Below are 16699 nucleotides of genomic sequence, written 5' to 3' on the forward strand. Positions count from 1 at the left end.
CTGCGCTCACTATTCTGCTGGTGCAGTCACTGTGTACATACATTACATTACTTATCCTGTATTATACTCCAGAGCTGCGCTCACTATTCTGCTGGTACAGTCACTGTGTACATACATTACATTACTTATCCTGTATTATACTCCAGAGCTGCGCTCACTATTCTGCTGGTGCAGTCACTGTGTACATACATTACATTACTTATCCTGTATTATACCCCAGAGCTGCGCTCGCTATTCTGCTAGTACAGTCACTGTGTACATACATTACATTACTTATCCTGTATTATACTCCAGAGCTGCGCTCACTATTCTGCTGGTACAGTCACTGTGTACATACATTACATTACTTATCCTGTATTATACCCCATAGCTGCAATCACTATTCTGCTGGTACAGTCACTGTGTACATACATTACATTACTTATCCTGTATTATACCCCATAGCTGCAATCACTATTCTGCTGGTACAGTCACTGTGTACATACATTACATTACTTATCCTGTATTATACTCCAGAGCTGCGCTCACTATTCTGCTGGTGCAGTCACTGTGTACATACATTACATTACTTATCCTGTATTATACTCCAGAGCTGCGCTCACTATTCTGCTGGTACAGTCACTGTGTACATACATTACATTACTTATCCTGTATTATACCCCAGAGCTGCGCTCACTATTCTGCTGGTGCAGTCACTGTGTACATACATTACATTACTTATCCTGTATTATACCCCAGAGCTGCGCTCACTATTCTGCTGGTGCAGTCACTGTGTACATACATTACATTACTTATCCTGTATTATACTCCAGAGCTGCGCTCACTATTCTGCTGGTGCAGTCACTGTGTACATACATTACATTACTTATCCTATATTATACTCCAGAGCTGTGCTCACTATTCTGCCGGTACAGTCACTGTGTACATACATTACATTACTTATCCTGTATTATACCCCAGAGCTGCGCTCGCTATTCTGCCGGTACAGTCACTGTGTACATACATTACATTACTTATCCTGTATTATACTCCAGAGCTGCGCTCACTATTCTGCTGGTGCAGTCACTGTGTACATACATTACATTACTTATCCTGTATTATACTCCAGAGCTGCGCTCACTATTCTGCTGGTACAGTCACTGTGTACATACATTACATTACTTATCCTGTATTATACTCCAGAGCTGCGCTCACTATTCTGCTGGTACAGTCACTGTGTACATACATTACATTACTTATCCTGTATTATACTCCAGAGCTGCGCTCACTATTCTGCTGGTGCAGTCACTGTGTACATACATTACATTACTTATCCTGTATTATACTCCAGAGCTGCGCTCACTATTCTGCTGGTACAGTCACTGTGTACATACATTACATTACTTATCCTGTACTATACTCCAGAGCTGCGCTCACTATTCTGCTGGTACAGTCACTGTGTACATACATTACATTACTTATCCTGTATTATACTCCAGAGCTGTGCTCACTATTCTGCTGGTACAGTCACTGTGTACATACATTACATTACTTATCCTGTACTATACTCCAGAGCTGCGCTCACTATTCTGCTGGTACAGTCACTGTGTACATACATTACATTACTTATCCTGTACTATACTCCAGAGCTACGCTCACTATTCTGCTGGTGCAGTCACTGTGTACATACATTACATTACTTATCCTGTAATATACTCCAGAGCTGCGCTCACTATTCTGCTGGTACAGTCACTGTGTACATACATTACATTACTTATCCTGTATTATACTCCAGAGCTGCGCTCACTATTCTGCTGGTGCAGTCACTGTGTACATACATTACATTACTTATCCTGTAATATACTCCAGAGCTGCGCTCACTATTCTGCTGGTACAGTCACTGTGTACATACATTACATTACTTATCCTGTATTATACTCCAGAGCTGCGCTCACTATTCTGCTGGTGCAGTCACTGTGTACATACATTACATTACTTATCCTGTATTATACTCCAGAGCTGCGCTCACTATTCTGCTGGTGCAGTCACTGTGTACATACATTACATTACTTATCCTATATTATACTCCAGAGCTGCGCTCACTATTCTGCTGGTGCAGTCACTGTGTACATACATTACATTACTTATCCTGTATTATACTCCAGAGCTGCGCTCACTATTCTGCTGGTGCAGTCACTGTGTACATACATTACTTATCCTGTATTATACTCCAGAGCTGCGCTCACTATTCTGCTGGTACAGTCACTGTGTACATACATTACATTACTTATCCTGTATTATACTCCAGAGCTGCGCTCACTATTCTGCTGGTGCAGTCACTGTGTACATACATTACATTACTTATCCTGTATTATACTCCAGAGCTGTGCTCACTATTCTGCTGGTACAGTCACTGTGTACATACATTACATTACTTATCCTGTATTATACTCCAGAGCTGCGCTCACTATTCTGCTGGTGCAGTCACTGTGTACATACATTACATTACTTATCCTGTATTATACTCCAGAGCTGCGCTCACTATTCTGCTGGTGCAGTCACTGTGTACATACATTACATTACTTATCCTGTATTATACTCCAGAGCTGCGCTCACTATTCTGCTGGTGCAGTCACTGTGTACATACATTACATTACTTATCCTGTATTATACTCCAGAGCTGCGCTCACTATTCTGCTGGTACAGTCACTGTGTACATACATTACTTATCCTGTATTATACTCCAGAGCTGCGCTCACTATTCTGCTGGTGCAGTCACTGTGTACATACATTACATTACTTATCCTGTATTATACTCCAGAGCTGCGCTCACTATTCTGCTGGTGCAGTCACTGTGTACATACATTACATTACTTATCCTGTATTATACTCCAGAGCTGCGCTCACTATTCTGCTGGTGCAGTCACTGTGTACATACATTACATTACTTATCCTGTATTATACTCCAGAGCTGCACTCACTATTCTGCTGGTACAGTCACTGTGTACATACATTACATTACTTATCCTGTATTATACTCCAGAGCTGCACTCACTATTCTGCTGGTGCAGTCACTGTGTACATACATACATTACATTACTTATCCTATCCTGAGATCTCCCTGCATTCATTGCTTGTTACTTCTTCATATCCATCGCTGTGCAGTTTGCTATAATTTCACAATGTTTTTTTCTACAGTTTTGCGGATAAACTTTCTATATAAATTTGTCTCGGGTACACAAATCGCACTCTGCTACATCTGTTCATGGTTTTGATTTTGATTGTAGAGATTACAGACTGTTTTGTGACAATCCTTAGGGAATCTTTGGCCAGTTCACGCCGGGGGCCCAGTCTGGATTGGTGTCATATCTCATCAAGTGTACCGAGCTTATCTGGACAACAGACTGGAAAAATGCAAGAAATACTAGTAATAAGACCCAGATATCACAGACCAACCTGCAGCTGCCGGACTGTGACATCACCTCAGACACAACCTCTCACACAGAGAGGACAAAACTAGAAATGACTGCAAGTGCGAGATAAATATGTGAGGGCCACAAAGTACCAGCAAAGCGATAATAACACATCATAGAGGAATGCCAGTCACATATGAAGGAATCTGAAGTGTCCAGTCACCATAGCAAAGTTACATTTTATATTGTACATGGTATATCAACTATAATACTGCCCCATGTACAAGAATATAACTACTATAATACTACTCCTATGTACAAGAATATAACTACTATAATACTGTTCCTATGTACAAGAATATAACTACTATAATACTGTTCCTATGTACAAGAATATAACTACTATAATACTACTCCTATGTACAATAATATAACTACTATAATACTACTATGTACAAGAATATAACTACTATAATACTGCTCCTATGTACAAGAATATAACTACTATAATACTACTCCTATGTACAAGAATATAACTACTATAATACTACTCCTATGTACAAGAATATAACTACTATAATACTACTCCTATGTACAAGAATATAACTACTATAATACTGTTCCTATGTACAAGAATATAACTACTATAATACTACTCCTATGTACAAGAATATAACTACTATAATACTACTCCTATGTACAAGAATATAACTACTATAATACTACTCCTATGTGCAAGAATATAACTACTATAATACTACTCCTATGTACAAGAATATAACTACTATAATACTACTCCTATGTACAAGAATATAACTACTATAATACTATTCCTATGTACAAGAATATAACTACTATAATACTACTCCTATATACAAGAATATAACTACTATAATACTACTCCTATGTACAAGAATATAACTACTATAATACTACTCCTATGTACAAGAATATAACTACTATAATACTATTCCTATGTACAAGAATATAACTACTATAATACTACTCCTATATACAAGAATATAACTACTATAATACTACTCCTATGTACAAGAATATAACTACTATAATACTACTCCTATGTGCAAGAATATAACTACTATAATACTACTCCTATGTACAAGAATATAACTACTATATTACTACTCCTATGTACAAGAATATAACTACTATAATACTACTCCTATGTACAAGAATATAACTACTATAATACTGTTCCTATGTACAAGAATATAACTACTATAATACTACTCCTATGTACAAGAATATAACTACTATAATACTACCTCCTATGTACAAGAATATAACTACTATAATACTACCTCCTATGTACAAGAATGTAACTACTATAATACTACTCCTATGTACAAGAATATAACTACTATAATACTACTCCTATGTACAAGAATATAACTACTATAATACTGCTCCTATGTACAAGAATATAACTACTATAATACTACTCCTATGTACAAGAATATAACTACTATAATACTACCTCCTATGTATAAGAATATAACTACTATAATACTGCTCCTATGTACAAGAATATAACTACTATAATACTGCTCCTATGTATAAGAATATAACTACTATAATACTACCTCCTATGTACAAGAATATAACTACTATAATACTGCTCCTATGTACAAGAATATAACTACTATAATACTACTCCTATGTACAAGAATATAACTACTATAATACTGCTCCTATGTACAAGAATATAACTACTATAATACTACTCCTATGTACAAGAATATAACTACTATATTACTGCTCCTATGTACAAGAATATAACTACTATAATACTGCTCCTATGTACAAGAATATAACTACTATAATACTGCTCCTATGTACAAGAATATAACTATGATACTACTCCCATGTACAAGAATATAACTACTATAATACTACTCCTATGTACAAGAATATAACTACTATAATACTACTCCTATGTACAAGAATATAACTACTATAATACTACTCCTATGTACAAGAATATAACTACTATAATACTACCTCCTATGTACAAGAATATAACTACTATAATACTGTTCCTATGTACAAGAATATAACTACTATAATACTACACCTATGTACAAGAATATAACTACTATAATACTACCTCCAATGTATAAGAATATAACTACTATAATACTACCTCCTATATACAAGAATATAACTACTATAATACTACCTCCCATATACAAGAATATAACTACTATAATACTACTCCTATGTACAAGAATATAACTACTATAATACTACTCCTATGTACAAGAATATAACTATGATACTACTCCCATGTATAAGAATATAACTACTATAATACTACCTCCTATATACAAGAATATAACTACTATAATACTGTTCCTATGTACAAGAATATAACTACTATAATACTACTCCTATGTACAAGAATATAACTACTATAATACTGTTCCTATGTACAAGAATATAACTACTATAATACTGCTCCTATGTACAAGAATATAACTACTATAATACTACTCCTATGTACAAGAATATAACTACTATAATACTGCTCCTATGTACAAGAATATAACTACTATAATACTACCTCCTATGTACAAGAATATAACTACTATAATACTACTCCTATGTACAAGAATATAACTACTATAATACTGCTCCTATGTACAAGAATATCCTATTAATATTATAAATGTGAAAGTTTGTGAGTTTGTGGGTTTGTGGGTTTGTGTGTTTGGATGTTTGCATGTTCGGATGTTTGTTCCTCAATCACGCAAAAACCGCTCCACCGATTTGGCTGAAATTTTCCACATGCATAATCCCTACACTCGATTGCGCAATAGGCTACTTTTTGTCACAATAGCGCACATACGTTTTTCCCAGGACCCTTTGGATGTTCGGATGTTTGGCGGTCAATCACGCAAAAACCGCTCCACCGATTTGGCTGAAATTTTCCACAAACATAGTTATTACACTCGATTAAACAATAGGCTACTTTTCGTCACAATAGCGCACATACGTTTGTGCCAGGACCCCCACAAAACCCAAACTCACACCACCATCTCTGCAATCTAACACACTTTGGACCATAGCAAGCCACAAAATTCCTATTGCCCTCTGCAGCCTCGCCCCTAACCCCACACAATCTCATATACATAGACTTTACCACTTTGCCCCTCACCTTACCGATACTCCAGGAGCTTCTCTTTAACGCTCCGGAGCAGCCATGTTTGCCCCCACCGCTCTGACAATCCGCGACACCGCCCACCCATGTCAATACCCCTAGGCGGTCTAATAAATGCAAAAAGAAAAGTTTAAAAAAAGTAAAAAAAATATAAAAACAATAAATAAAAAGGATTAAAAATTCAAATCACCCCCTTTTCCCTAGAACACATATAAAAGTAGTTAAAAACTGTGAAATACATACATGTTAGGTATCCGCGCGTCCTAAATCGCCCGCTCTACAAAGCTATACAAATATTTTTCCTGTTCGGTAAACGCCGTAGCGGGAAAAATGGTCAAAAGTGCCAAACTGCCATTTTTTCACTGTTTTGATTCTGCTAAAAATTTGAATAAAAAGTGATCAAAGCAATAACATTTCCCAAAAATGGTAGAACTACAAAGTACACCCGTTCCCGCAAAAAAAGACGCCCTATACATCCCCGTACACGCAAGTATAAAAAAGTTACGGCTGTCGGAATATGGCGACTTTTCAAAAAATAATTTTTTAACACAGTTTTGGATTTTTTTTAACGGGTCAAAATGTAAATAAAACCATATAAGTTTGGTATCCCCGGAATCGTAACGAAACACAGAATACAGGGGACATGTCATTTTGGTTGCACAGTGAACGCCGTAAAACCAAAGCCCGTAAGAAAGTCGCAGAAATGCATTTTTTCTTCAAATCCACCCCATTCTGAATTTTTTCCCTGCTTCCCAGTACATTATATAGAATCATTAATGGTGGCATCATGAAGAAAAATTTGTCCCAGGAAAAATTAAGACCTCATATGACTCTGGGAGCGGAGAAATAAAAAAGTTATGGGGTTTAGAAGGAGGGGAGTCAAAAACGAAATTCAAAAAATGCCATCGGCGGGAAAGGGTTAACTTCAAATACCTCTGTCCCAAAGTCACTATGTAAAGTTTCTCACAACACCGTATATATAGCAGCTCTAATACAAAGTAACTGCAACACAAAAGTCTCACGTATTCTCTGAATTACAGCAAAAACAAGATACAAACTTACATTTCATATCCCATCCCTTATACACAGTACGAAAACCTTACCCGCGCCTATATATACCCACTGCTACAATCACCGCAGACGAAGTCGCGGGTACCAGCTAGTAACTACTATAATACTGCTCCTATGTACAACAATATAACTACTATAATACTACTCCTATGTACAAGAATATAACTACTATAATACTACTCCTATGTACAAGAATATAACTACTATAATACTACTCCTATGTACAAGAATATAACTATGATACTACTCCCATGTACAAGAATATAACTACTATAATACTGCTCCTATGTACAAGAATATAACTACTATAATACTACTCCTATGTACAAGAATATAACTACTATAATACTACTCCTATGTACAAGAATATAACTACTATAATACTGCTCCTATGTACAAGAATATAACTACAATAATACTACTCCTATGTACAAGAATATAACTACTATAATACTACTCCTATGTACAAGAATATACCTACTATAATACTGCTCCTATGTACAAGAATATAACTACTATAATACTACTCCTATGTACAAGAATATACCTACTATAATACTACTCCTATGTACAAGAATATAACTACTATAATACTACCTCCTATGTACAAGAATATAACTACTGTAATACTACCTCCTATGTACAAAAATATAACTACTATAATACTACTCCTATGTACAAGAATATAACTACTATAATACTACCTCCTATGTACAAGAATATAACTACTATAATACTACTCCTATGTACAAGAATATAACTACTATAATACTACTTCCTATGTACAAGAATATAACTACTATAATACTACCTCCTATGTACAAGAATATAACTACTATAATACTACTCCTATGTACAAGAATATAACTACTATAATACTACCTCCTATGTACAAGAATATAACTACTATAATACTGCTCCTATGTACAAGAATATAACTACTATAATACTGCTCCTATGTACAAGAATATACCTACTATAATACTACTCCTATGTACAAGAATATAACTACTATAATACTACTCCTATGTACAAGAATATAACTACTATGATACTGCTCCTATGTACAAGAATATAACTGCTATAATACTACTCCTATGTACAAGAATATAACTACTATAATACTACTCCTATGTACAAGAATATAACTACTATAATACTACCTCCTATGTACAAGAATATAACTACTGTAATACTACCTCCTATGTACAAGAATATAACTACTATAATACTACTCCTATGTACAAGAATATAACTACTATAATACTACCTCCTATGTACAAGAATATAACTACTATAATACTACTCCTATGTACAAGAATATAACTACTATAATACTACTTCCTATGTACAAGAATATAACTACTATTATACTACCTCCTATGTACAAGAATATAACTACTATAATACTACTCCTATGTACAAGAATATAACTACTATAATACTACTCCTATGTACAAGAATATAACTACTATAATACTACTCCTATGTACAAGAATATAACTACTATAATACTACCTCCTATGTACAAGAATATAACTACTATAATACTACCTCCTATGTACAAGAATATAACTACTATAATACTGCTCCTATGTACAAGAATATAACTACTATAATACTACCTCCTATGTACAAGAATATAACTACTATAATACTACTTCTATGTACAAGAATATAACTACTATAATACTGCTCCTATGTACAAGAATATAACTACTATAATACTGCCCCTATGTACAAGAATATAACTACTATAATACTACTCCTATGTATAAGAATATAACTACTATAATACTGCCCCTATGTACAAGAATATAACTACTATAATACTACTCCTATGTACAAGAATATAACTACTATAATACTACTCCTATGTACAAGAATATAACTACTATAATACTGCTCCTATGTATAAGAATATAACTACTATAATACTGCTCCTATGTACAAGAATATAACTACTATAATACTACTCCTATGTACAAGAATATAACTACTATAATACTACTCCTATGTATAAGAATATAACTACTATAATACTGCTCCTATGTACAAGAATATAACTACTATAATACTACTCCTATGTACAAGAATATAACTACTATAATACTGCTCCTGTGCAGAAGTTTAGTGCCGCTATAATAAGTATTGTAATTCCATTAGATAACAGTTTTTCCATCTTCTTGTATCCGCAGGACGCTGTGTCATGCTCGGTGGAGGGAGATCAATTGTCTCAAATCCAGAATGTCATCCAGGAGTTGCCGCCATCACATTACAGGTGAGATCTGGCCATTGATCTCCTTCGGTTATTGATTATGTATCCGGTGATTCTGTGTCTGTAGCATTTGATACTCTTTGCTTCGGCCTGTGTGGCAGATTCTATTACTTGATATTATAATGCAGGGCGATACATTATGTATCCGGTGTAGTAGGTACATAGACGTCCATCTTGTTTTCTCACTCGCTCCTTTCCGGTTCCTTTGGTCCCAGCTGTGTAAGTTTCGTCCACGGTGATGTATTTGGTGTCAGTCGTGTAATATTGTGTCTGGCAGATCTGTGTAAACAGCGATGTCTCCGGCCTCACAAATATACTGTCACTATGACTTGTACATCTGGACGACTGTCTGCGGCTTTAGCTACAACATAAACCAATAAGGAATGTGCTGAAATGCCACGATAATGTGTTACTGTGAGGATATAATAACACACATGTAAGAATAAATCAGTTATGTACATATTATAGAAAATAATACCGTATTTATAGCCACAAGGTCCTCTCTGTCTCCTGCTGAGCATTGATCTACAGTGTATGGCAGTATTGTATGCGGTTAATATGGGAGTATCTTTTTAGATGCTGCAATATTTGGACACTATATAGCAGTATTTTGAGGGCACTATATAATAGTGTTATTTTCCTCCTAACTGTATTGATCTAGTCATTGTTAGGCAGTAATATCTGGACTTTATCAGCAGTATTGTGTGGGAAAATAAAGTAATGCTGTGAGGGCACTATATGGTAGTATTCAGGCCTGGACTGACCTGCAGGGTACTCGTGAATTCCTCGGTGAACATGTGCCTTTTGGGGACCTTAACAGATCCCTACTGCATTCGGTAACGCCCCCAATTACCTAACTCTACTCCTGCATTCTTCCTTTTCAGCCTCCAGGGGGCCCTTGTGCACACTATGTCATCACGAGATGATGTGTGGCCCACAGGGACCATGGAAGGCTGAAGACGAAAGATTAGGTGGTGAGCAGGAGTGTGGGTCGGTATGTGAATGCAGCCGCTTCTTCCCGTTTCTGTAATCTGTTTTTTCGCATTCCCAGAATTGAGAAGAAGCGGTGCCCCAACCTGGTTTTGCTACTGGTAGAGCAGGAAACCGCAGGCTTTCTGCTCCACCACTCTGTGGAGGACACAGCTTATTGTAGTGTAGGCGAAACATGGCACTGTTATGAGGGCACAATATAGATTATATATATCCTTCGGCACAGTATGACAGCACCATGTGGTTACTATATGACATTACTGTGTATTATTTACACACTATGGCAGCACTATGTGAGTAAGATATGGCAGTGTTATAAGGGAACTATATAGTAGAACTATTTGTGTACTGTATGTATTTGATCATTGTATGACTATTATTTCTATTATTGAGACAATATAGCAGCATTGTGTGGGAAACATATGACAGTATTATAAAGGCAATATTTGGCAGCATTATTTGGATTCTGTATTTATCTAGGCATTGTACAATTGTTTGGACACTATGGCAGTATAGTGTGGGGAAGATATGGCAGTGCTATAAGGGCACTATATGGTAGAATAATGTAGAAACTATGTATCTAGCTATTGATTGTATTATATAGACAATATTACAGTATTATATAGGAGATACATGGCGGTGTCATGAAGGCATTATACGTAGGATTGTTTTGGAGACGGTATGTGTCCATTATATGACGGTATTATTTATATATATAATTGTAGAAATTTGAAGGAGACCTGATAACTTGGGCTCCTTTCTGTAACGCTGCCATTATCCACCCTGCCCTTCTATATGGACCGCTATAGGGTGACCTCTGAGTATCACACGGTTCGACTTCTCACCCCCAGGGCTCTGGTGTGTTGTGTTGACGACGCACCATCTGCTACAGATGTGACTGTTTATCTGCTCTTCAGTCTATTGCACAACAGACCGCAGGCCGCGGAGTACAGCGTGATGCATCCGCTGCCACATGACTAAGATACGAGTTGTCAGATTCCTTCTGCCTTCGCTCTTCTCTTCCTCCTCCAGATCTGGGAAATTTGTCCTAAAAAAAAAAAAATTCTAATTATTTTCCCATTACAGGGACTGTGAGTGATAAGTGAGCGGCGGCGGTGCTGGGAAATACCGCAATCATTTTCCCACAAGCTGTTTCCACCCAATGCCCTCTTTACAGAGTTGTCAGACAGTATCATGACTTGTCAGATAAAGATGACAGTCTGTGGGGATTGCAGCGCCCTCTTTGCAGGCATGTGGGCTTGGGCACGGAGTTGTCAGATAACAGTGACAGGTTCTGGAGGATGCAGCTCCCTCTTGGTTTGCATTTTGGGTTTCGAAACGGAGTTGTCAGGTTGCATTAAAATTTTTTGGGTAAAATGAAAGGCTCTGGGGGTCGCAGGGCAAGTTTTGCTTACAGCTGGGCCTGGGATCAGAGTTGTCAAACAGTATTCTGAGTTGTCGGATCAATTTGACAGGCTGTGTAGGTTGCAGGGCCCTCTTTGCATGCGGCTTTGCTAGGAAACAGAATTGTCAGAGAGTATCATGACTTGTCAGATAAAATTGTCAGTCTGTGAGGATTGCAGCGCCCTCTTTGCGTGCAGGTAGGCTTGGGAACAGAGTTGTCAGATAAGAATGACAGGCTGCGGAGGTTGCAGGGACCTCTTGATTTGCAGTTGGGCTTGGGAACAGAGTTATCAGGCAGTGTCCTGAGTTGTCAGATGAAAATAACATGGTCTGCAGGTTGCAGGATCCTCTTTGCATGCAGCTGAGCTTGGGATCAGAGTTGTCAGACAGGATTCTGACAACAGCTGTTGGATACAAATTCGAGGTTCTGGGTGTTGCAGGGCCCACTTTGCATGCAGCTAAGTATCATGAGTTGTCAGATAAAAGTTGCAGGTTCTGGTGGTAGCAAACCATCATTCCATACAGCGGGGCTTGGAAACAGAGTTGTCAGATAAAAATAACAAGGTCTGCATGTTGCAGGACCCTCTGCATGCAGTTGGGCTTGGGAACAGAGTTGTTGGAGAGTATCGCGAGTTGTCAGATAAAAGTTGCAGGCTCTGGTGGTAGCAAACCTTCTTTGCATTAAGCTGGGCGTGGAAACAGAGTTGTCAGACAGTAACATGAGTTGTCAGATAAAGTTGACAGACTCTGGAGTTTACATTGTCCTCGTAACATACGACGGGTTTTAGGAAGATCATTAAAATGACCATGTGCCATCTATAACACTGGGGTTGTCCTTTGGGCCCCTCCGGCTGCAGGGCCCCCTAGTGATCACCCCTCCGGCTGCAGCGCCCCCTAGTGATCGCCCCTCCGGCTGCAGCGCCCCCTAGTGATGGCCCCTCCGGCTGCAGCGCCCCCTAGTGATGGCCCCTCCGGCTGCAGCGCCCCCTAGTGATGGCCCCTCCGGCTGCAGCGCCCCCTAGTGATGGCCCCTCTGGCTGCAGCGCCCCCTAGTGATGGCCCCTCCGGCTGCAGCGCCCCCTAGTGATGGCCCCTCCGGCTGCAGCGCCCCCTAGTGATGGCCCCTCCGGCTGCAGGGCCCCCTAGTGATCACCCCTCCGGCTGCAGCGCCCCCTAGTGATGGCCCCTCCGGCTGCAGGGCCCCCTAGTGATGGCCCCTCCGGCTGCAGCGCCCCCTAGTGATGGCCCCTCCGGCTGCAGCGCCCCCTAGTGATGGCCCCTCCGGCTGCAGCGCCCCCTAGTGATGGCCCCTCCGGCTGCAGGGCCCCCTAGTGATGGCCCCTCCGGCTGCAGCGCCCCCTAGTGATGGCCCCTCCGGCTGCAGGGCCCCCTAGTGATGGCCCCTCCGGCTGCAGGGCCCCCTAGTGATGGCCCCTCCGGCTGCAGCGCCCCCTAGTGATGGCCCCTCCGGCTGCAGGGCCCCCTAGTGATGGCCCCTCCGGCTGCAGCGCCCCCTAGTGATGGCCCCTCCGGCTGCAGCGCCCCCTAGTGATGGCCCCTCCGGCTGCAGGGCCCCCTAGTGATGGCCCCTCCGGCTGCAGGGCCCCCTAGTGATGGCCCCTCCGGCTGCAGGGCCCCCTAGTGATGGCCCCTCCGGCTGCAGCGCCCCCTAGTGATGGCCCCTCCGGCTGCAGCGCCCCCTAGTGATGGCCCCTCCGGCTGCAGGGCCCCCTAGTGATGGCCCCTCCGGCTGCAGCGCCCCCTAGTGATGGCCCCTCCGGCTGCAGGGCCCCCTAGTGATGGCCCCTCCGGCTGCAGCGCCCCCTAGTGATGGCCCCTCCGGCTGCAGCGCCCCCTAGTGATGGCCCCTCCGGCTGCAGCGCCCCCTAGTGATGGCCCCTCCGGCTGCAGGGCCCCCTAGTGATGGCCCCTCCGGCTGCAGCGCCCCCTAGTGATGGCCCCTCCGGCTGCAGCGCCCCCTAGTGATGGCCCCTCCGGCTGCAGCGCCCCCTAGTGATGGCCCCTCCGGCTGCAGCGCCCCCTAGTGATCGCCCCTCTGGCTGCAGCGTCCCCTAGTGATGGCCCCTCCGGCTGCAGCGCCCCCTAGTGATGGCCCCTCCGGCTGCAGCGCCCCCTAGTGATGGCCCCTCCGGCTGCAGCGCCCCCTAGTGATGGCCCCTCCGGCTGCAGGGCCCCCTAGTGATCGCTACCTCAGAACCCTCTATAGCTCCGACTGTAGGTATAAGACACAGAGTTCATGTAATGAAAGGTTACTATTGACCTCCGCCCAATTCTCTGCCACTCGCCTCCGCCTGGCACCGCCCGTCTCCTATAAACTCCTCCAGGACGGTGAAGTCACTTTTTGTTCCTATAAGTTTGACGTTCCCGTATTGCGCGGCGTCCCCTCCTTCACACAGTGGGGATGTTTTCCAGTCGCAGCGCGGAGACGTCGGGCTCGTACGGTGGATGCGTCACGTGCGGAGGAGACCTGTATGCGGCTGCCAGCTGCGGCACAATCCCACAGGGCCCCGCGGCTCTGGAGCTGCCAGACAAACTCTCCCACACAACACATTACAGTCACAATAACAATTATGGCCGCCGTGCAGGAAACGCTGACTTCCTGTTGTCCTAGCAACACAAGGAACCAACGAAGACGCTATTGTAGAGTTCTATTCCTTCTGCTTCTTTTTAATAGACAAAACATTACAAAACACTGTGAGGTAGCGCCATGTACCCACAGTACTCAGGGCGGGCGGGCGGGCGGGCGGCCAGAGACACCAGGGTACCTGCCAATGGGCGGCTGCTCAGCAACTGGTCTGTATATAGGATACAATGATAATAATAGGAGAAGGCGATAGATAGATAGATACATAGATAGATAGATAGATAGATAGATAGATAGATAGATAGGAGATAGATAGATAGATAGATAGATAGATAGGAGATAGATAGATAGGAGATAGATAGATAGATAGATAGATAGATAGATAGATAGATAGGAGATAGATAGATAGATAGATAGATAGATAGATAGGAGATAGATAGATAGGAGATAGATAGATAGATAGATAGATAGATAGATAGATAGATAGATAGATAGGAGATAGATAGATAGGAGATAGATAGATAGATAGATAGATAGATAGATAGATAGGAGATAGATAGATAGGAGATAGATAGATAGATAGATAGATAGATAGATAGATAGATAGATAGATAGGAGATAGATAGATAGATAGATAGATAGATAGATAGATAGGAGATAGATAGATAGGAGATAGATAGATAGATAGATAGATAGATAGATAGATAGGAGATAGATAGATAGATAGATAGATAGATAGATAGATAGGAGATAGATAGATAGGAGATAGATAGATAGATAGATAGATAGATAGATAGGAAATAGATAGATAGATAGATAGATAGATAGATAGGAGATAGATAGATAGATAGATAGATAGATAGGAGATAGATAGATAGATAGATAGATAGATAGATAGATAGGAGATAGATAGATAGGAGATAGATAGATAGATAGATAGATAGATAGATAGGAGATAGATAGATAGGAGATAGATAGATAGATAGATAGATAGATAGATAGATAGGAGATAGATAGATAGATAGATAGATAGATAGATAGATAGATAGATAGATAGGAGATAGATAGATAGATAGATAGATAGATAGATAGGAGATAGATAGATAGATAGATAGATAGATAGGAGATAGATAGATAGATAGATAGATAGATAGATAGATAGATAGATAGGAGATAGATAGATAGATGATAGATAGATAGATAGGAGATAGATAGATAGATAGATAGATAGATAGATAGATAGGAGATAGATAGATAGGAGATAGATAGATAGATAGATAGATAGATAGATAGGAGATAGATAGATAGATAGATAGATAGATAGATAGATAGATAGGAGATAGATAGATAGATAGATAGATAGATAGATAGATAGAGAGATAGAGAGATAGATAGAGAGATAGGAGATAGATAGATAGATAGATAGATAGGAGATAGATAGATAGATAGATAGATAGATAGATAGGAGATAGATAATAGATAGATAGATAGATAGATAGATAGATAGATAGATAGGAGATAGATAGGAGATAGATAGGAGATAGATAGATAGGAGATAGATAGATAGATAAATAAATAGGAGATAGATAGATAGAGAGATAGATAGATAGATAGAGAGATAGATATGAGATAGATAGGAGATAGATAGATAGATAGATAGATAGATAGATAGAAAGATAGGTAGATAAATAGGAGATAGATAGATAGATAGATAGATAGGAGATAGATAGATAGATAGATAGATAAATAGGAGATAGATAGAAAGATAGATAGATAAA

General features: G+C 39.8%; 1 protein-coding gene across 1 annotated transcript in view; it reads left to right on the plus strand.

The window, feature by feature from the left end:
• The window catches only part of ARHGAP31 (Rho GTPase activating protein 31), a 157666-nt gene that overhangs the window by 102190 nt on the left and 38777 nt on the right, over window positions 1-16699 (plus strand). The window contains exon 4 of the mRNA XM_075263293.1: window positions 9843-9925. Coding sequence (XP_075119394.1) covers window positions 9843-9925 — 83 coding nt within the window. The remainder of the gene's footprint in view (window positions 1-9842; window positions 9926-16699) is intronic.

This window comes from Leptodactylus fuscus, chromosome 2 (assembly GCF_031893055.1).
Source record: "Leptodactylus fuscus isolate aLepFus1 chromosome 2, aLepFus1.hap2, whole genome shotgun sequence".
NCBI classification, from domain to species: domain Eukaryota; kingdom Metazoa; phylum Chordata; class Amphibia; order Anura; family Leptodactylidae; genus Leptodactylus; species Leptodactylus fuscus.